Source organism: Pristiophorus japonicus, chromosome 5 (assembly GCF_044704955.1).
Source record: "Pristiophorus japonicus isolate sPriJap1 chromosome 5, sPriJap1.hap1, whole genome shotgun sequence".
Lineage (NCBI taxonomy): Eukaryota > Metazoa > Chordata > Chondrichthyes > Pristiophoridae > Pristiophorus > Pristiophorus japonicus.
The window spans coordinates 41,585,860-41,608,467 of NC_091981.1; the positions used below are offsets into that span (position 1 = coordinate 41,585,860).

The 22,608-nt window shown below is 46.2% G+C and overlaps 1 protein-coding gene across 3 annotated transcripts in view; it reads right to left on the reverse strand.

The window, feature by feature from the left end:
* LOC139264313 (catenin delta-2-like) overlaps positions 1-22,608 on the reverse strand; it is a 1,401,072-nt gene that overhangs the window by 27,646 nt on the left and 1,350,818 nt on the right. For all 3 annotated transcript variants that reach the window (XM_070880575.1, XM_070880576.1, XM_070880577.1), the window contains one exon: positions 20,992-21,076. In XM_070880575.1, coding sequence (XP_070736676.1) covers positions 20,992-21,076 — 85 coding nt within the window. The remainder of the gene's footprint in view (positions 1-20,991; positions 21,077-22,608) is intronic.

Here is a 22,608-nt window from a genome sequence, read left to right on the forward strand (position 1 = left end):
CCACTCATAGGGGAAACTAAAACTAGGGGGCATAGTCTTAGAATAAGGGGCCGCCCATTTAAAACTGAGATGAGGAGGAATTTCTTCTCTCAGAGGGTTGTAAATCTATGGAATTCTCTGCCCCAGAGAGCTGTGAAGGCTGCGTCATTGAATATATTTAAGGCAGAGATAGACAAATTTTTGAGCAAAATGGGAATAAACGGTTATGGGGAGCAGGCAGGGAAGTGGAACCGAGGCCATGATCAGACAAGCCATGATCTTATTAAATGGCAGGGCAGGCTCGAGGGGTCAAATGGTCTACTCCTGCTCCTATTTCTTATGTTCTTATGTAAAACTCCTGATCGATCTCAAATCAGATGCATTCACACATACAGGATAATGAGTGAAAAGCAGAATGTATTCAACAAGCCAAGAATAACTGATAGCTTGAGCGTGACAATAAAAAATGGATAGCTGGTATTACCAGGCAGAAATTTGATCAAGGTGTTCAGACACTTTCCCCACACAATACCGCTACCTGGGAGTAATTACCAGGAAGAATGCTAATCACACAATACCGGTTACCAGGGAGTGAGTACAAGGCACTAATGTAATGGTAAAGGTGAATTCCTAAATCACTAGGGCAAAATTCAAAATATTTATAACCATCACTTGAAACCTAAGACAAAATTACACCTTAATGGTGTTTGGGTTTAGTTTTGCAATGACAGTGATTATTGGTGCACGCACGGGGTGTCAATGCACCGTATCACTGATGTGTGCTGATAAAGGATAATTAAGAGCCGTTGGGGCTTAAATTAGTTAGTACCCCATCCGGGCCTGATTCCCATGGAGCATCTGAACAGAGAGGCCCGAGGACCAAACTAAATTAGTTTTCGGATGAGGCATTAAACTGAGACACCATCTGCCCTCTCAGGAGCATATAAAAGAGCCCACGGCACTATTAGAAGAAGAGCAAGGGCGTTCTCCAAAAGCAAAATACTGTGGATGCTGGAATCTGGAATAAAAACAGAAAATGCTGGCAATCTCTGCTCATCAGGCAGCATCTGAGGAGAGGAGAGGCTGATCTGTACCTTAACTCCACTTACCTGCCTTTGCTTCATATCCCTTGACAGCCAGAGTTCCAGATTTCTACTACCCTTTGTGTAAAAAAGTGCTTCTTGATTTCACTTCCAAATGGCCTAGCTCTAATTTTAAAGTTATGCCTCCTTGTTTTGGACTCCTCCACCTGAGGAAATATTTTCTCTCCATCTGCCGTATCAAATCTTTTAATCATCTTAAACACCTCAATTAAATCACTTCTTAATCTATATTAAGTCTAATCTGTGATCAGCCTGGATGGTGGAGGGGTGGGGGTGTTGATAATATCATTACTCAATCCAAATTGACATGTCCTACTTACGCTCTAATTACAGCTCGCTTAAGATAAGGTTTTACAAATCTAAATTTAAATCAGCATGGTCGAAAGAAAGTGCTGCAAAGTCAGTGGTCCGGGACTACTATGGAATTGAACACCAGCAGCCTGTCACTCAGTGCCACTGGACTGTTCTGACATGTTTCAGGATCAAAAAGCCCCTAAAAGCTGTACAAGAGAAATAGCGCTATCAATCAAACTCGAGTCTGGTGCTGTTAACATCAGCATTCACATTTATTATCAAATCAACTTGATCCTGACTTAAACCTCAGCGCCCTTCGCAATTCATCACTTACATCAGCCTATGAATTAATTTAAAATCGAAATTAAGATCACCAAGGCTGATTTCCCAACCCCCTCTCTCTCCCTTTGACTCTCTTTGATTGCTGTAAGAAGCTTCCTGTCACAATCTGATGTTCAACATTGACAATCACAATAGAACCACACACATTTCCTAATAGTGTTTACTGAACATGTTTTAAAGTGGGAGTTTCTTTATTGCTCCACTTTGATGCAAGCATGTCTCGCAAAGAGGGTCAACCATCGGCTTAAGTGAAACTGGAAGGGGGCGACATGCCAGTCAGTATCTGAAGGAGGAGGGCTAATGTTTTGCCAAGATCTTACTGACGGCTGGTTCTGGTAAAATTTTGCACATTAACCCTTTGCTGATGGCTGGTTCTGATGAAATGTTAACCCTTCCTTATCAAATGTCAACTGACCTGCTGAGTGCTTCCATTTTCCATTTCAGATCTTCCCCTATTTATTTCCTACATTCTTGATTTTATTTTTCACCTCAGTCATCAAGGTGGCTCTGACCTGAGCACATAATCCACGTTGACATTATAGTGCAGTACTGAGGGATTGCTGCACAATCAGAGGAGCGTCCTTTTGAATGAGACGTTTGTTATGTATTGAGAAAGAGTCAGACTGAACACTGTGAGCTCAAAGTAAAGTGTGACCATAGTCTTTTATTGCAGGTCTCCAGAGTGCCTCTCCAACCTATGAGGCCTCCTTAAATACCTGTGTTCCCAAGGGATTATGGGATCGCTTGGGACTCCAGCGGATGAGCCCCCTGGTGACTGTACAGAGTAAATACAAGTTTACAAATATAACCCCCCCCCCCCACCCAAAAAGTCAATAGTGTAACTATTTACAATGTGAGTTGATCTGGAGCCCTTCTTGCCCTGGTTGATCGTCTCGGTGTGAAAGCTGGTATTGTCGGATCATTTGTTGGACCCTCATTGGGCTGCTCTGCTGCTGGCCTAACTGGGTTGCTGAGTGTGTTGGGTCCTGTTGGGCTGCTGTGGATGATGGGTTCTGCTTCGTGGTCAACCGTGGTGCCGGTTGCCACTGGTGTGTATGTTGGGGGATCAAAAAAGGTGGGGTCCAAGGTGGGTTGCTCAGGATAGTCCGTGAATCTGAGTTTGATTTGGTCCAAGTGTTTCCGGTGAATGAGTCCATTTGAAAGTTTGACCCGAAACACCCTGCTCCCCTCTTTGGCCACGACAGTGCTGGGAAGCCACTTGGGACCTTGTCCTTAATTCAATACAAATACAGGATCATTGATTTCAATCTTGCATGACACATTTGCGCCATCATGATATGTACTTTGTTGAAGCCGTCTGCTCTCTACCTGTTCATGTAGATCAGGGTGAACTAACAAGAGCCTTGTCTTAATTGCTCTTTTCATGAGCAGGTGGGATCCCAGTGAGTGAGTGGGGTCGCGTGCGATAGCTAAGCAGGACTCGGGATAGGCGAGTCTGCAGTGAGCCTTCAGTTACCCTCTTCAAGCCTTGCTTGATGGTTTGCACTGCTCTCTCTGCCTGACCATTGAATGCTGGTTTAAACGGGACAGATGTGACATGTTTGATCCTGTTATGGGTCATGAATTCTTTGAACTCAGCACTGGTAAAACATGGCCCGTTGTCGCTCACCGGGACATCGGGTAGGCCGTGTGTGGCAAACATGGCCCGCAGGCTTTCAGTAGTGGCAGCAGACTGCTAGCCGACATTATCTCATATTCAATCCACTTGGAGTACGCGCCTGCAACCACAAGGAATATTTTACCCAAGAACTGGCCTGCATAGTCGACGTCTACCCTCGACCACGGTTTGGAGGGCCAAGACCATAAACTTAGCGGCGCCTCCCTGGGTACATTGCTTAACTGCGAGCATGTATTACATCTGTGAACGCAGGACTCTAAGTCCGCATTGATACCGGGCCACCAAACGTGGGATCTGGCTATCGCTTTCTGAATGGTGACAGATTAGGAAAAGGGGAGGTGCAATGAGACCTGGGTGTCATGGTACATCAGTCATTGAAGGTTGGCATTCAGGTACAGCAGGCGGTTAAGAAAGCAAATGGCATGCTGGCCTTCATAGCGAGGGGATTTGAGTACAGGGGCAGGGATGTGTTGCTATAGTTGTACAGGGCTTTGGTGAGGCCACACCTGGAGTATTGTGTACAGTTTTGGTCTCCTAACTTGAGGAAGGACATTCTTGCTATTGAGGGAGTGCAGCGAAGATTCACCAGATTGATTCCCGGGATGGTGGGACTGACCTATCAAGAAAGACTGGATCAACTGGGCTTGTATTCACTGGAGTTCAGAAGAATGAGAGGGGACCTCATAGAAACGTTTAAAATTCTGACGGGTTTAGACAGGTTAGATGCAGGAAGAATGTTCCCAATGTTGGGGAAGTCCAGAACCAGGGGTCACAATCTAAGGATAAGGGGTAAGCCATTTAGGACTGAGATGAGGAGAAACTTCTTCACCCAGAGAGTGGTGAACCTGTGGAATTCTCTACCACAGAAAGTAGTTGAGGTCAATTCACTAAATATATTCAAAAGGGAGTTAGATGAAGTCCTTACTCGGGGGATCAAGGGGTATGGCGAGAAAGCAGGAAGGGGGTACTGAAGTTGCATGTTCAGCCATGAACTCATTGAATGGCGGTGCAGGCTAGAAGGGCTGAATGGCCTACTCCTGCATCTATTTTCTATGTTTCTATGTTTCATCATTACGATGCCTGGGTGGGTACTGTGGAGGTCATTGATGAAGGTGTCTCTGCCCTTCTTGGGAACCACTACACAATTGCCCCACAGAAGGCAGTCTGCCTGTATAGACATTTCATCTTTGCGCCACTGGAACAGCTTTATCTCTTCCTGTATTTCCAATGTGACACTGGACCAGCTCCCGTGAAGCACACAGCTTTTGACTAGAGATAATAAGGGTTCCTGGCTCGTCCAGGTTTTGATTTGCCGGGCAGTGACGGGTGATTGCTCACTCTCAAATGCTTCCATAACCATGGCTAGATCTGCGGGCTGTGCCATTTCCACCTCCGTGGTGGGCAATGGCAGCTTACGGAGGACATTGGCGCAGTTTTCTGTGCCTGGCCTGTGGCGGATAGCGTAGTTGTATGTGGACAACGTGAGCGCCCATCTCTGGATGTGGGCCGATGCGTTGATATTTACCCCTTTACTCTCGGAAAACAGGGATATGAGTGGCTTATGGTCAGTTTCCAATTTGAATTTTAGCCCAAACAAGTATTGATGCATTTTCTTTACCCCATAGACACACCCTAACGCTTCTTTCTCAATCATTCGTTAGCCTCACTCAGCCTTAGACAGACCCCTGGATGCATAGGCAACCGGTTGCAGTTTCCCGAAATCATTAGCTTGTTGTAATACACACCCAACGCCATATGATGACGCATCACATGCTCGTACCAAACGCTTACATAGATCATACAACACAAGCAATTTGTTTGAGCATAACAATTTTCTCGCTTTTATAAAGGCATTTTCTTGGCTTTTGCCCCAAACCCATTCATCCTCTTTTCGTAGTAAGACATGCAGTGGTTCTAACAGTGTGCAGAGACCCGGTAAGAAGTTACCAAAGTAGTTCAGGAGTCCCAGAAACAACCGCAGCTCCGTCACTTTCTGTGGCCTCGGTGCGTTCTCGATTGCCTCCGTCTTCGCATTGGTTGGCCTGATGCCGTCCGTCGCAATCCTCCTTCCCAAGAACTCCACTTCAGGCACCAGGAAAATGCACTTTAAACATTTTAACCTGAGCCCCACATGGTTGAGTCGACTAAGAACCTCCTCCAGGTTCTACATATGCTCGACTGTGTTCCGACCTGTGACCAAGATGTCGTCCTGGAAGACCATGAGTGCGCGGGACCGACTTCAATAAGCTTTACATGTTTCTCTGGAATATCGCCGCTGTTGATTGAATTCCAAACGGGCATCTGTTATAAATAAAAAGACCTTTGTGCGTGTTGATGCAGGTGAGGCCCTTTGATGATTCCTCCAGTTCCTGCATCATGTCGGCTGAAGTCAGGTCCAGCTTCGTGAAAGTCTTTCCTCCCGCCAGCGTTGCAAAGAGGTCGTCAGCCTTTGATAGTGGGTATTGGTCCTGCAGGGAGAAACGATTGATAGTTACTTTGTAATCGCTACAGATTCTGACGGTGCCATCTCCCTTGAGGACAGGAACGATCGGGCTGGCCCACTCGTTGAACTCGATTGGTGAAATGATGACCTCTCTTTGGAGCTGGTCTAGCTCGATCTCTACACTTTCTCTCATCATGTATGGTACTGCTCGCGCCTTGTGATGGATGGGTCGGGCCCCTGGAATTAGGTGGATCTTCACTTTTGCTCCTTGGAATTTCCCAATGCCTGGTTCAAACAGCGAAGGGAACTTGTTTAAGACCCGGGCACATGAAGCGTTGGCAGCGGGTGATAGCGCTTGGACGTTGTCCTAGTTCCAGCATATCTTTCCCAGCCAGCTCCTGCCGAGCAGCGTGGGACCATCGCCCGGTACTACCCAGAGTGGTAGCTTGTGCACCGCTCCATCGTAGGAGACCTTTACGGTAGCACTGCCGATTACAGGAATCAGTTCTTTTGTGTAAGTTCTTAGTTTCATACGAATTGTTGCACCACAATCTTTCGAAAGTCTTTTTGCCCATGATGGACTGGCTCGTGCCCGTGTCCAGTTCCATTGACATCGGGAGTCCATTTAGTTCAACATTCAGCATTATCGTAGGACAATTCGTGGTGAATGTGTGCACCCCATGTACCTCTGCCTCCTCGGTCTGAGGCTCTGGTTCGTTGTGATCCTCCATGGATCTGTCTTCCTCTGCAACATGGTGGTTTTTAGGTTTAACAGGATTAGCAGCTCGCCTGCACATACGTTGGTGGTATTCCATTGTTCCACAGCCCTTGCAAACATACCCTTTGAATCGGCATGAATGGAAACGATGATCACCCCCACAGCGCCAACAAGGTTTTAATCGCCTTGCATTCATCACCCTTGACGGTGGACTCTGAGACATGTGCGGACGTGCAGCTGCAGGCATGCGTGACATGACCTGTACATTGCGATTCGAAAACATCATCACTTTGTTCACAGTGCTTGTAGCAGCACTTGTGTGCTGAGAGATATACTTCGTAGTGTCACTGGTGGTAATGAACGCCTGGGCTATCGCTATGGCCTTACTCAAGGTTGGGGTCTCTACAGTCAAAAGTTTGCGAAGTATGGTTTCGTGGCCAATGCCAAGCACGAAAAAGTCTCTGAGCATGTGCTCCAAATGTCTTTCAAATTCGCAATGTTCTGCAAGGCGTCTTAGCTCGGCGACATAACTCACCATTTCCTGGCCTTCAGACCTTTTGTAGGTGTAGAAGCAGTACCTTGCCATCTGAACGCTTTCCTTCGGGTTCAAATGCTCTCGGACCAGTGTGCACAAATCATCGTATGATTTCTCCATGGGTTTCGCTGGAGTGAGCAGATTCTTCATGAGGCCATACATTGGTGCCCCACAGACGGTGAGGAGGATCGCCCTTCGTTTGGCAGCATTCTCTTCCCCATCTAGCTCGTTGGCCACAAGTATTGGTCAAGTCGCTCCACAAAAGTTTCCCAATCATCTCCCATCGAGAATTTCTCCAGGATGCCCACTGCTCTCTGCATCTTTGGGTTCGCTATCTGTATCTTATCACCAGTTGTTATGTATGGAGAAAGAGTCAGACTGGACACTGTGAGCTCAAAGTAAAGTGTGACCGTAGTCTTTTATTGCAGCTCTCCAGAGTGCCTCTCCAATCTGTGAAACCTCCTTAAATACCTGTGCTCCCAAGGGATTATGGGATCCCTTGGAACTCCAGGGGATGAGCCCTCTGGTGGCTGTACAGAGTAAATACAAGTTTACATATATAACAACTTTAAACAGAGGTCAGCCCTCTCAGGTGAATGTAAAAGATAGCATGGCACTATTTGAAAAGAGCAGGCGATTTCTCTCAGTAGTCTGGGCAATATTCATCTCATTTAATTGGTTAAGAGATTATCTGGTCATTTATCTTATTGCTGTTTGTGGAATCTTGCTGCTACATTTCCCTACATTACAACAGTGACTACACTTCAATGTTCAGTCACACTTCCTTGTTCAGCATGGGGGTGGGGGGGGGCGGGGCACACCTGCTCCTCCTGACCCACAAGGAGTGCTAAATGAGCCACTTACCATGGAGCACTGCAGCGCCCGCCTTGGATCAGCTGTCGAGATTCCCACAGCTCGGGCCTCCCCCTCACTTTATGTTACATTTATATTGCGAAGCCAATTGATGTCACCAGGCCGCGACTTTGGCATGCTAATTAGTCCCTGCCTGCCTTTGGCAGGAGCCTTGTCCATGGCCTGAATTCTGCACTTTAAAATTTAAAGGGGCATGAGTGGGGTTGGGTTAAGGTCGGGTTGTGCAACCTTGATATTTTAACTGCCGTCACTCGGGGTAAGTTAAAAATTAGGCCAAAGTATCTCTGCTGGGGTAGAATCTGCATTGTGGGGATAATAAATTGTACAGGTGATGCTGCCATAGATTGCTGCAATAAGATGAGCAGGCTTCAATATACTTTCTAATTGAAAAGCCAGTAGAGTTGCTCTCACTAGTTACAGCACCTGCCAAACCCTTGACCTCCACCATCTAGAAGGACAAGGGCAGCCGGCGCCTGGGAACATCACACACCAATATTTGGACATATATCGCCATTCCTTCATCGTCGCTAGGTCAGAATCCTGGGACTCCCCACCGAACAGCACTATGGAAGCATCTTCACCACACGGACTGCAGCGGTTCAAGAAGGTGGCTCACCACCACCTTCTCAGGGCAACTAGGGATGGCAATAAATGCCAGTGATGCCCATATCCCGAGCAGTGCCAGATAACCATCTGCATAGATGTCAATCTATTGAATCTGGCAGACGGTTGGAGTTGATGTTGGAATTACTGTGGTTTCCTTATCGGGTACTGTGGAACACTTTACTGATCTATTTTGCCTCAGTCCAATTTTCAATTTAAAACAAGGGCCCCGATATTGGTGGCCTTACCGCCCACTGCCGCAGAGTTTTGCTGCCGTTTTCCTCTCCTCGCTAGTTTCCATTTGGACTGGAGCAGGCGGGAGGGGAGTATCGCCGGGAACTGCCTGCTGACATCCTCTGGTGGCCAAGTCGTGAAAGTGACCTCTCGCCCGCCGAGCTGCCAGACTGGTGTGGGCGGGAGTTGGCAGGAGTCTGCGCCAGCAGGGGGAAGGCCCGCTGCATGGAGGCTGGTTTAACCCCGACGGTACGTATGAAGAAGGGAAAAAAAGGTTAGTGAAAGTATTTAAAAATTATTTTTTACAGCGTCTTACCTGGATGGGGTCCCCTGAAGGTGTTCCGGTGTTTTTTTTTTGTTTCCTATGATTTTTATTTGCAGGTCTTCCGCCCTCTCTGGGCCCCGACTCCATCCTTGGCGGCACTTGGGCGGCAAGAGCCTTTGCTGCCGAGATTGAGAGCTTCCGCCCGCTGCCGCCCAGATTGACGGTGTAAGCCGTTGTTTGGGCGCCGGGAGGTACTGCCACCTCTTTTAGAGGAATCTTCCAGGCAACGTACCGCCCGGTTTCTCGGTGGCCACTGGCGGTCCTTTGGGCGGCACTTGGGCGGGCGTGCCTTGGCTTCGACCGAGTTCGGGCCCAAAGTGTTCACGGGCTTGTGACAGGCTTGTGAGGGGAGAGGACCCTGATATTCTGAGGACCACATAGCAGACGGCTGTGCAGCCAGGAGCTGCACATTCCGAGAATAAATGTGACAGCTTTCTCCCATCTTTCAGTCCTTCTGAGCTCATTGAGGTAGAGGTTGATGTTGGTAGACTAAACCTCATGGGCCGAAATTTCCCCTTCCGATAAGGCCTCTGGCCACCAGAAAGCGGCGGCCATGGGCCGGCGCAGAATGGCCGCCGACTCTCCGTGGAGGGGCCGCCATTTTGTAAATTGCCCTTCCTCAGGAGCGGAGCAGTGTCCGGGACCGCTCCATCCGTTTTCCCACCGCGGCGTGCATGTGCCCCCAGGCGAAATTGCCCCTTACCTGAAATTGCCCCGCCGGAGTGGAGCCGCCGCAGGCCGGTGCTCCCGACAGCTTTTGCTGTCAGTGCACTCTCTGTGAAATGGTTGCCCTTAAAGGGGAAGTGGCGCTGCCGTCGACGACATGTTTTTTTTTGTCAGCCGACTGCCAGGTCGGGCCGACAGCTATGGCGGCGGGTTCAGCCGGTCCGCCAACAGGCAGGCTGGTAATCCCTCTTGGGTTGCCGGCCGCTGGCCCGGCTGAAATCCTCCCTGGTGGCCCAGTGGACCTAAATAGAATGAATGCAGAGTTTGTAGCAGCCCTCCCCTTTATCTGTTGTGACGCGCCAGCACGATTATGTCACCAGCTCGGCTCTAATGACCAACAGCGGCGGATACTCCGTCCCGCCCCCATGATGAGGCCACTTCCGACCCGCTGGAAAAAAACTCCCAAAGAGCTGAATTTCTCCGGATAGGCCGCCATATCCATTGCAAAAACAGTAGGTGCACCCGTTTTGGGCATAGGTGAATTTCTACCCCCAGGTATAAGTTAAGTTACAGACATTGGTACACGTTTATTATTACTTAGCAAAGTGTTGCATTTATTTTAGTACGAGAGAGCTTGTGTCAATTCAGTGAATTGATTACTGTAAAAGGGTTTCTACATGACCTCCTGTATTAGCCGTGGCTCAGTGGGTTGCACACTTGCCTCTGAGTCAGAAGGTTGTGGGTTCAAGTCCCACTCCAGAAACTTCAGCAGAAAATCTAGGCCAACACACCAGTGCAGTACTGAGGGAGTGTTGCACTGTCGGACGTGGTGTCTTTTGGATGAGGCGTTAAACCGAAGTCTCATCTGCCCTCTCGGGTGGACATAGAAGATCTCATGGCACTATTTTGAAGAACAAGGGAATTCTCCCTGGTGTCTTGGCCAATATTTATCCCTCAACCAACATCACTAAAATAGATAATCTGGTCATTATCACATTGCTGTTTGTGGGACCTTGCTGTGCGCAATTTGGCAAGCGCATTTTCCAACATTACTGCACTTCAAAAGTAATTCATTTGCTGTAAAGTGCTGAGATAGTGAAAGGAACTATATAAATGCAAGTCTTTCATTCTTTTCTTTTTTTACACAGTGTCTCATTAGCAGGGTAATTTTGACTCTGGAAGATAGTGTAAAACGGGCGATATATATTCAGCTGGCTGACTTCAATGGAAATGAAAATTGGGGGAGATGTACAATGGGCGGTTGAATCGATATTGTCAGTTTTACACTATCGCAAAAAGTCACAATTACCCCCTTTGTACGTGTAAAGTCATAGGGAGTGAGTGCTCACTTATGAGGCTGATCTTTTGAGCACGAAAGAAATATCTGTGGAGCCTAAATTTATCACAATTTCAATTATTAGACACTGTCAGAGGTTGTTTCCACTGGTCGGGGAGACTAGAACTAGGGGGCACAGCCTCAAAATACGGGGGAGCCAATTTAAAACCGAGTTGAGAAGGAATTTCTTCTCCCAGAGGGTTGTGAATCTGTGGAATTCTCTGCCCAAGGAAGCAGTTAAGGCTAGCTCATTGAATGTATTCAAATCACAGATAGATAGATTTTTAACCAATAAGGGAATTAAGGGTTATGGGGAGCGGGCGGGTAAGTGGAGCTGAGTCCACGGCCAGATCAGCCATGATCTTGTTGGGTGGCGGAGCGGGCTCGAGGGGCTAGATGGCCTACTTCTGTTCCTAGCTCTTATGTTCTTATGTTCTTATTAATGTTGGGAAGTCCAGAACCAGGGGTCACAGTCTAAGGATAGGGGGTAAGCCATTTAGGACCGAGATGAGGAGAAACATCTTCACTCAGAGAGTGGTGAACCTGTGGAATTCTCTACCACAGAAAGTTGTTGAGGCCAATTCACTAAATATATTCAAAAAGGAGTTAGATGTAGTCCTTACTACTAGGGGGATCAAGGGGTATGGTGAGAAAGCAGGAATGGGGTACTGAAGTTGCATGTTCAGCCATGAACTCATTGAATGGCGGTGCAGGCTCGAAGGGCCGAATGACCTACTCCTGCATCTATTTTCTATGTTTCTATGTCAAGTAGAGGTTCCTGCAAACACAACACATATTTCTAAGAGAATGCTTAAAAAAGATGACACTGATGATAACAATTTTCTTGATTATGTTCACTGCATTCTGTTAAATCTCGAATTCACTTCAGGGAATCATTCCATTAAGTTAAGATATCATCATTATCATAGGCAGTCCCTCGGAATCGAGAAAGACTTGCTTCCACTCTTAATATGAGTCCCTAGGTGGCTGAACAGTCCAATACGAGAGCCAGTCTCTGCCACAGGTGAACAGATAGTCGTTGAGGGAAAGGATGGGTTGGACTGGTTTGCCGCATGCTCTTTCTGCTGCCTGCGCTTGATTTCTGCACGCTCTCAGCAATGAGACTCGAGAAACTCAGCGCCCACCAGGATGAACTTCCTACACTTAGAGCGATCTTTGGCCAGGGACTCCCAGGTGTCAGTGGGGATATTGCACTTTATCAGGGAGGCTTTGCGGGTGTCCTTGTAACGTTTCCTCTGCCCACCTTTGGCTCGTTTGTTGTGAAGGAGTTCCGAGTAGAGCGCTTGCTTTGGGAGTCTCGTGTCTGGCATGCAGACAATGTGGCCTGCCCAGCGGAGCTGATTAAGTGTGGTCAGTGCTTCAATGCTGGGGATGTTGCCTGGTCGAGGACGCTAATGTTGGTGCGTCTGTCCTCCCAGGGGATTTGCAGGATCTTGCGGAGACATTGTTGGTGGTATTTCTCCAGCGACTTAAGGTGTCTACTGTACATGGTCCATGTCTCTGAGCCATACAGGAGGGTGGGTAGTACTACAGCCCTGTAGACCATGAGCCTGGTGGCCGTTTTGAGGGCCTGGTCTTCAAACACTCTTTACCTCAGGCGGCTGAAGGCTGCACTGACCATGATGTGCGAGGATTCTTAATCGCAGTCAAGGCCACGCACGGTCCAAACAACGAAGGCTCCACGCCACTGCTGGCCAAGAACGGGGAAACACTCATCAAGGACACTGAGGCAGTCAGGGCCCACTGGAAAGAGCACTTCGAAGATCTCCTCAATCGAGACTCTGCCTTTGATTCGAGTGTTCTCGACTCCATCTCGCAGCATGCTACCCGCCACCACCTCAGTAAAACCCCAACACTGCACGAGTTAGAAAAAGCCATAAGACAGCTTAAGAACAACAAGACTACGGGAGCGGATGGTATCCCTGCTGAGGCACTGAAATATGGCGGAGAGGCACTGTTGGCGCGAATACATGACCTCATTTCATCTGGAGGGAGGAGAGCATGCCGGGAAATCTCAGAGATGCAGTGATTGTGACCATCTTTAAAAAAGGGGACAAGTCCGACTGTGGCAACTACAGAGTTAAGATAAACAAGCACTGGCTCTTCGAAGCAAACAAAGATTAACTGATCCTTTAGCAAGTTAAAACTTACTTGATCATCATTGTCCTCGTCATTCAGTTACAATCTGTACTACCTGGAATTACCACCAGGTGGCAGAAAGGGTCTTTGCAGTTAGACTTTTGGTAAATGCCCCATCGGACTGGATGTAACCTTGCATTGCATGTGTGGTAGAACATGATTTGTGAACAATGGACACCTCGCTGCACGATTTAAGAAGCCAGATTGTGGTGAATATTGTGACCATTTAAAAAATGTCTTTTAGCAAAATTGACTATTTGGACATTAATTGGGAAACTCTATGGGGCCTAGTCGGCGTGGAGTCACCAACATTTGTGAAATTGCCCTCCATTTTTTCACAGCGGTGCTCGTCACCGCGCCGCTCGTGTTGGCGCCTCGTAGGGCACGTGCCGACCCCCCCATGACCTGCGCCGACCCATTTCCGCCCCGCGCGGTAAGTTGCCACGCGGGAGCAGATTGGCCGCCGCTCAGTACCCTGTGTGTCGCTGGACGGCTCATCCGTCCTTACAGGAAAGGGTGCTCTTCCGTGGTTACCATTTTATTTAAAGTGTCAGCCGACTGCGAGGCCATGGCAATGGCGGCCATGGGTTCGGCCGGGCCGCCAACAGGCAGACCGGCATCCCATCTTGGCTGCTGGACCACTGGCCCGGCCGAATCTCTCCCTGGGGGCCCAAACTAAACTAAATGCAGAGCTCGCAGCGGCCCTCCCTTTTAACTGAAGAGGAGGGACGTTGTGACGCGTCGCGCTGACATCCCGACGTCTGCCCTGCTGCAAAACCACTCGGAAGGACAAACAAAAATAAAGTGCAGAAAATCGCTCTCTTCTCTGCCCCATGGGTTGGAGCGGAGAAGCAACTTCAAAAACGGTAGCTGCACCTACTTTTAGTCGGGGGGGGGCAATTTCGGCCCCTATGTAAAAGTACACATTGCCCATTTCCCTGCCCCTTTCATTCCTTATTCCAAATTCGTGAAACACCCAGTCAACGGTGGTGGCATCTCAGCACAAAATTGAGCGACAAGCTAACAGGAAGTGTATGGTCCACGGCCAATGCCAGAGAACTCTGACCAAGATCTACGTGATCTAGGGTTGCCAACCCTCCAGGATTGTCCTGGAGTTTCCAGGAATTGAAGATTAATCTTTTGGGCACTGCTGCAGGCAATCCAAGAGAAAAATCATAGGGACATTAAAAAAAAAGTGTCTTTCTCGTTTTAGTGAACATTTCTGTTTATTAGTTATAAAAAATATTGGAAATGGGAAAAAAGTCTGACTGGCTGTAAGGGGTGGTTGGAGGCGGGAGGTCATGTGATAAAACCTCCAGGAATACATCCAACCAGAGTTGCCAACCCGAGCGTGACAGCTAATGGAATTCGCTAGTATCTGTGTCAGTCAGAGGGTGCAACAATCAGACAGCTGGCTCGTTACCTGACTGAATCCAATCCACAGGAAAATGTCCCAGGATGCTTCACAAGAGCGTAATTGAACAAAATCTGGCACAAAGCCAAAGGAGGAGATATTAGGACAGGTGACCAAAAGCTTTGTCAAAGAGGCAGGTTCAAAGAAGCATCTTAAAGGAGCAGAGAAAGATGAAGAGGTTTAGGAAGGGAATTCCAGAGCTTAGGGCCCAAACTGCTGAAGACACGGCCGCCAATGGTGGGGTGATGAAAATCGAAGTTGCGCAAGAGGCCAGAATTCTATGCCATTCTCTCCTGCACTTCCATATTTTCTACTTCCCAGGAAAGTGAAGAGATTTTTCTTTTGCATGTGGAGGGGACACTATTATTCTCAATGTGACTTGAAAAAAAAACTGAATTAACTCTGGACTTTCTCACTGCACCTGCACAAAGAGCACTTCAGATATGACTCTGCAACCAGGACAATCAGCGAAACCTGCCTCCACACCTCCCTTTCCCAGCACGCACAGGTGTGAAGCTCACAATGCAAAACAAATTGCACTGCTCAGAATTTTTTTTACATTACTGGATTCAACACACGTTCCAGTGAAATCCTTGTGTCTTTTTGTGCATTGCTTGTCTTCACAAGGCTGTGAATTACAGTTACTCCCACTGGGATTCTTCAGCACTGAACGGTACGAATATACTTCAGGGATTCAATTCGGTACACGTGGTAAAATGAGCCAAATATAAAGGTTTGTTCCATTAGGAGCCAGAGGAGTCATACAATCACTTTGTTTCACTACAGATTTGTTCCCCCATCTATCATCCTTTATATGTCAGCCATGGCTCAGTTGATAGCACTCTTGCCTCTGAGCCAGAAGTTGTGGCATGCCACAGATTTGAGCACAAAATCTAGGCTGACACTCCAGTGCAGTACTGAGAAAGTGCTGCACTGTCAGAGATGCCATCTTCCGGCCCTGTCTGCCCTCTCAGGTGGACGTAAAAGATCCACTGAATATCTTAAACAATGAATACAAGTATCACCCTCTTTTAATCAGTTGTAAAGTGGAGACTGACATGCCTGGCCCGGTACAACATAGCTCGACAGGGTACACTGCAACTCATGGTAGGTATACTGAGGGTACACTTATTACTGGGTACACTGCAGGTCATGGTGGGTATACTCAGGGTACACTGAGGGAATACAGGGTACAGTGTAAGTTTACAGGTGCACTGAAGGTATATTGGGTACACTGAAAGTACATCAGCAAAAGAACACGCATAGCACAGGGAAGGTTTAACACAGAGATAAGACAGAGGGGAGAAGGAGCTTATAGAAAGAGGGAGAAAAGAATCACTGACAGATGCAGAGAGAAAAGTGGGTGCATCAGCAACAGATACAAAGACAATAGTGAGAGAAAGTGGGCGGAAGCCTAGGAGAGAGGAAGAGCAGAACACAAACTGAAAGGCGGGGAATAGTAGATGGAAAGTATCATGGGCGACTGTAATCTGCATACAGATTGGGCTAACCAAACTGGTAGCAATATGGTGGAGAAAGATTTCCTGGAGTGCATAAGGGATGGTTTTCTAGACCAATATGTTGAGGAACCAACGAGAGAGCAGGCCACCCTAGACTGGGTGTTGTGTAATGAGAAGAGGATTAATTAGCAATCTTGTTGTGCGAGGCCTCTTGGGGAAGAGTGACCATATTAAGACGGAGAGTGACACATTTAATTCAGAGACTAGGGTCCTGAACTTAAGGAAAGGTAACTTCGATGGTATGAGACGTGAATTGGCTAGGATAGACTGGCGAATGATACTTAAAGGGTTGCCGGTGGATAGGCAATGGCAGACATTTAAAGATCATATGGATGAACTTCAACAATTGTACATCCCTGTCTGGCGTAAAAATAAAATGGGGAAGGTGGCTCAACCGTGGCTAACAAGGGAAATTAGGGATAGTGTTAAATCCAAGGAAGAGGCTTTTAAATTGGCCAGAAAAAACAGCAAACCTGAGGTTTGGGAGAAATTTAGAATTCAGCAGAGGAGAACAAAGGCTTTAATTAGGAGGGGGAAAATAAAGTATGAGAGTAAGCTTGCAAGGAAAATAAAAACTGACTGCAAAAATTTCTATAGATATGTGAAGAGAAAAAGATTAGTGAAGACAAATGTAGGTCATTTGCAGTCAGAATCAGGTGAATTTAGAATGGAGAACAAAGAAATGGCAGACCAACTGAACAAATACTTTGGTTCTATTTTCACTAAGGAAGACACAATACCCTTTTGGAAATAATAGGGGATCGAGGGTCGAGTGAGAAGGAGGAACTGAAAGAAATCCTTATTAGTCAGGAAATTGTGTTAGGGAAATTGGTGGGATTGAAGGCCGATAAATCTCCTGGGCCTGAGAGTCTGCATCCCAGAGTACTTAAGAAAGTGGCCCTGGAAATAGTGACTGCATTGGTGGTCATTTTCCAACATTCTATAGACTCTGGATCAGTTCCTATGGATTGGAGGGTAGCTAATGTAACCACACTTTTCAAAAAAAGGAGGGAGAGAGAAAACAGGGAATTATAGACCGGTTAGCCTGACATTGGTAGTAGGGAAAATGTTGGAATCAATTATTAAAGATGTAATAGCAGCACATTTGGAAAGCAGTGACAGGATCGGTCCAAGTCAGCATGGATTTATGAAAGGGAAATCATACTTGACTAATCTTCCAGAATTTTTTAAGGATGTAACTCGTACAGTGGACAAGGGAGAACCAGTGGATGTGATGTATTTGGACTTTCAAAAGGCTTTTGACAAGGTTCCACACAAAAGATTAGTGTGAAAAATTAAAGCACATGGTATTGGGGGTAATGTATTGACGTGGATAGAGAACTGGTTGGCAGACAGGAAGCAAAGAGTAGAAATAAACGGGTCCTTTTCAGAATGACAAGCAGTGACTAGTGGGGTACCGCAAGGTTCAGTGCTGGGACCCCAACTATTTACAATCTACATTGATGATTTGGGCGAAGGAATTGAACGTAATATCTCCAAGTTTGCAGATGACATTAAGCTGGATGGCAGTGTGAGCTGTGAGGAGGATGCTAAGAGGCTGCAGAATGACTTGGACAGGTTAGGTGAGTGGGCAAATGCATGGCAGATGCAGTATAATGTGGATAAATGTGAAGTTATCCACTTTGGTGGCAAAAAGAGGAAAGCAGAATATTATCTGAATGGTGACAGATTAGGAAAAGGGGAGGTGCAACGAGACCTGGGTGTCATGGTACATCAGTCATTGAAAGTTGGCATGCAGGTACAGCAGGTGGTGAAGAAGGCAAATGGCATGTTGGCTTTCATAACGAGAGGATTTGCGTATAGGAGCAGGGAGGTCTTACTGCAGTTGTACAGGGCCTTGGTGAGGACACATCTTGAATAGTGTGTTCAGTTTTGGTCTCCTAATCTGAGGAAGGACATTCTTGCTATTGAGGGAGTGCAGTGAAGGTTCACCAGACTGATTCCCGGGATGGTAGGACTGACATATGAAGAAAGACTGGACCGACTAGACTTATATTCACTGGAATTTAGAAGAATGAGAGAGGATCACATAGAAACATATAAAATTCTGATGGGATTGGACAGGTTAGACGCAGGAAGAATGTTCCCGATGTTGGGGAAGTCCAGAACCAGGGGTCACAGTCTAAGGATAAGGGGTAAGCCATTTAGGACCGAGATGAGGAGAAACTTCTTCACTCAGAGAATTGTGAACCTGTGGAATTCTCTACCACAGAAATCTGTTGGGGCCAGTTCGTTACGTATATTCAAAAGGGAGTTAGATGTGGCCCTTATCACTAAAGGGATCAAGGGGTATGGAGAGAAAGCAGGAATTGGGTACTGAAGTTGCATGATCAGCCATGATCATATTGAATGGTGGTGCAGGCTCGAAGGGCCGAATGGCCTACTCCTGCACCTATTTTCTATGTTTCGATGTTTCTATTAGAGGGTGAGAAACAAGTAGAAGGACAAGTACTGAAAAAGAGACACTTATTATTTTTATTTTTGTCTGCAAGCAGCAATGCTGGCGATCAATCAGTATTCATGTACTTTCCTTTCCCACAGAAGGCGTTCCTAGGTAAGCTGGTAGCTTTTGCAGCCATTTCCTTGAGGCACCAAATGAATTGTTCCTATTACCACTAAAGAAGTTTCAACTCCCTTTCCTTCTGGGCATGTCAGTAATTCACTGGAGATCGAATAACCTACAAAATTCGTCAATCAGTCAAGCATACTGTTCAAAGAAAAGTGCCTATGGGTTGTTGGATTGACTGGTAGACCTCTTCCTCAATCCTACTCTTGTTCCAAAGGTTGGCATCACTGAAAGCTGATGTCTTTGGTGGTGTACTTGAAAAGACACACAAGTGATTGATACTATAATATTAATTTTTACTTTAATACTAAAATATAAAGCACTGGACAGTGCTGGAGCACATTGAGAGTCTTAAGAGTTTTCCAGCATTAGGCCCATCACACCTGTGCCAGCTCTCTGAATAAGCTATCCACTTCATCCCATTCTTCCTCCCTTTACCCATACCCTTCTACATTTTTATTTTTCAAACATTTATCCACTTCCCTTTTTAAAAGCTCTATTGAATTCTGCTTCCACCACTATTTCATGTCCTAACAACTTTCTGTTTAAAGAAAAACTGGCTGCTAAACTCTGCCTTCGTTCTCTTAGTGATGATCTTAAATTTAAGCACTATCATTACTGACTTACCAACCAGTGTCTGATAATGCTCCTGTAAAATGACTTGGGATGTTTTATTACGTTAAAGGCACAATATAAATATTTTGTGGAAATAGCTTTTCTTGATGTACTTTATCAAAAAAATCTCTTACAATTTTAAACATCTCTATTATATATTTTAAACTTTTTTTGCTGTATTGAAGAGTCACAGCTTCTCTAATCTCTTCTCACAACTAAGCCTCTCATCCCTGGTATCATCTTAGTATTACATACTAGTTACAGCACAGAAACACAGGTCTATGCCGGTGTTTATGCTCCACATCTCATCTTATTCCTTTCTCCTCATGTACTTATCTATTAAATATATCTATGCTATTCGCCTCAACTACTCCATGAGGTACCAAGTTCCACATTTTAATTACTCTCTGGGTAAAGACATTTCTCCTGAATTCCTTATTGGATTTATTGATGGCTACCTTTAGTTATGGCCCCTCGTTTTGCACTCCTCCACAAGTGGAAACATATACTCTACATCTACCTATCAAACCCCTTTATAATTTTAAAGACCGCTATCAGGCCATCTCTCAGTTTTTCCCTCTTCTAGAGAAAAGATCCTCAGCTTGTTCAGTCTTTCCTGATACCTCTCAGTTCTGTGTCACCTTGTAAATATTTTTGCAACTTCTCCAGCGTTTCAATATCCTCTTTGTAATATGGAGACCAGAACTGAGCACAGTACTCTAAGTGTGGTCTAACAAAGGTTCGATACAAGTTTAACACAATGTCTCTGCTGTAGTGATCCTCTTCTGTACTCTCTCCATGACCTTCACATCCTGCCAAAAGTAAGGCACCACAACGCAACATTCTAACGGCAGCCTAACTAATGATTATTGTACTCTTAGTATTACTTTGTTTCATTTGTATGCTACAGCCTTATTTATAAAACCTAGGATCACATAGGCTTTTTTGATTCCAACAGATTTTTGGTTCTGGTGCCACTAGGTGGATTCAACTTTTAATAATTTGCATATCTAAGTCTCTCTGTTCTTCCACTCCTTTTAAAGTTTTACCATTTAGTGTATATTCCCTCTCCTTATTCCTCACAAAATTTAACAGCTTACATTTCTCTTGATAACATTTCCTACATTACAACAATGACCGCACTTCATACAAACATACGGAAATGACGGATAGGGAAAGCCCCACTGGTCCACCCAGCCTGTCGCATACAGTTGTGACTTCTTGTGCATCATGATACGGACATTCCCCACCCACCCAGAGCCATGTAATCTAGTGGGAGAGGTGAAAAACAGATAAATACTCAGGCCAATTAAGGGGAGTAAAAAGCATTTCATTGGCTGTAAAGCACTTTGGGATGCCCTGAGGTTGTGAAAGGCGCTATATAAATTTATTTACATTTTATCCAATATCTCTCTGTCCATTCTACAACCCATCTATGTCCTCCTTAAGTCACTTAAAGTCCTTCCAATGTCAACCACATCCTCTAGCTTTGTGTTATCTGCAAATTTGTGTCTACGACTCGTAAGTCGACATATTTATATATATATTGAAAACGGTCACAACATGACAGGAGAAGAGGTGGAGAATGGGAAGAAAATGGCGTACCTTCTTGTAGAGGCTCCTCAAATCTCGATATTGCCACATGCTGTTCAGGACCTGAGACGCTGCTTTCACCACCTTCGGTGAGTGTCTGTGTGTAAAAGGCCACAGCACAAGTTAGAAACCACAGAACCCTTTGGCTGGCAGGATTGGCATGATTGAAAACATCAAAAAAAAAACCTGAGAATGGTCTTTGAGAGAAAAAAAGAAATGAAGCAGGCACACCAAGTTGGTATGAGTCTGTCATTGACATTTGTTATCTAGCAAGCCTTTTGCTTTAAATTAAGGCTGAAATAAATAAGTCTGAACAAATGGGTTCTAAAGGTTAATGTAGTATATGATTGATTTTGCTCAGTAGTTGGAACTTGAACATCTACATATTTACTCTTCGTGACAAGAAGCAAAGGGCTGGATTTTTGCTATGTTGCCACCTCTGTTCGCGCCTGAGGGACGGTAATGGAGGCGGAAATGGTTACCGGCCAGTTGCGGGTTATGCGGGGTAAATTTGTTGCGGGTTGTGCGGGGACTCTGAGCAGCACTTCCCGGAGTGCCGAGCTGGCGTGCAACGCCGTTGGTTTCGACTGCGCTTTGAAATTTGTTGTGCGCTGACCATATAGCACCCCGTAGTGGGACCGCCTGGAAATCCAGGCGGGCAGAGCTGTCCCAGTGGCAGTGAGTGATGGAATTGGTGAATGAGGTAAGTTTGACTGTTCTGTTTCGTTTTATTTTTGCGATGTAGGTGTTTAAGGTTTTGGGAATGTATGTTGTGTTCTTAAGTGCAATTCTTTTTTGCCACTGAAGCCTCTCTTAGGGCACTCTGAGGCCGACTCTTTAGCAAGGGATTTTCAATTGCTCAGCCAGCCTTGCACCCTAAAAGAGACGTGTAATGCCTCCCTTAGCGCTCCGTCCCACACTCGGGGCCCAGCTGATGAATTTTGCTGATTGAGGCGCAAACTGTTCTCGGGCACAAACTTTACCACCCCGCTGCCATTACCGCCCCAAAATAAGCAGCATCGAAAATCCAGCCCAAGATGTTGAACCACTAGTCTCCTTTAATGCATCAGACTGATTGGGATGCATCTACATTTGATTGATAAGAATACCTGTGTGGGGAGAATTTGAGGTGCTTACAGTCATTGAATACAAGGGCCAAGGGGAAAGAGCAGAGGCCCACCCCGGGCTTTGGACCAGAGTGGGTTGGAAATTTCCAAACATGAACCTGATACCAAATGTCTTTCTTTTTTGCAAGTACAAGTCAATTGGCTCCCAATTGTCAGCTGTAGGTCAGTGGTAGCACTCTCATCTCCGAGTCTGAACATTGTGGGTTCAAGTCCCATTCCAGAGAGTTAAGCCCATAACCAAGGCTGACGCCTCAGTTCTGCACTGTCGAAAGTGCTGTTTTCTTTTGGATGAAACGCTAAACCGAAGCCCTGCCTACCCTCTTAGGTGGACGTAAAAGATCCGATGGCACTATTTCGAAGAAGAGCAGAGATATTTTCCCTGGTGTCCTGCCCAATATTGATCTATCAACCACTGTCACTAAAACAAATTTTCTATTCGTTATTCATTGCTGTTTGCAGGAGTTGCTGTGCACAGATAAGCTTTCGTGCTTCCTACATTACA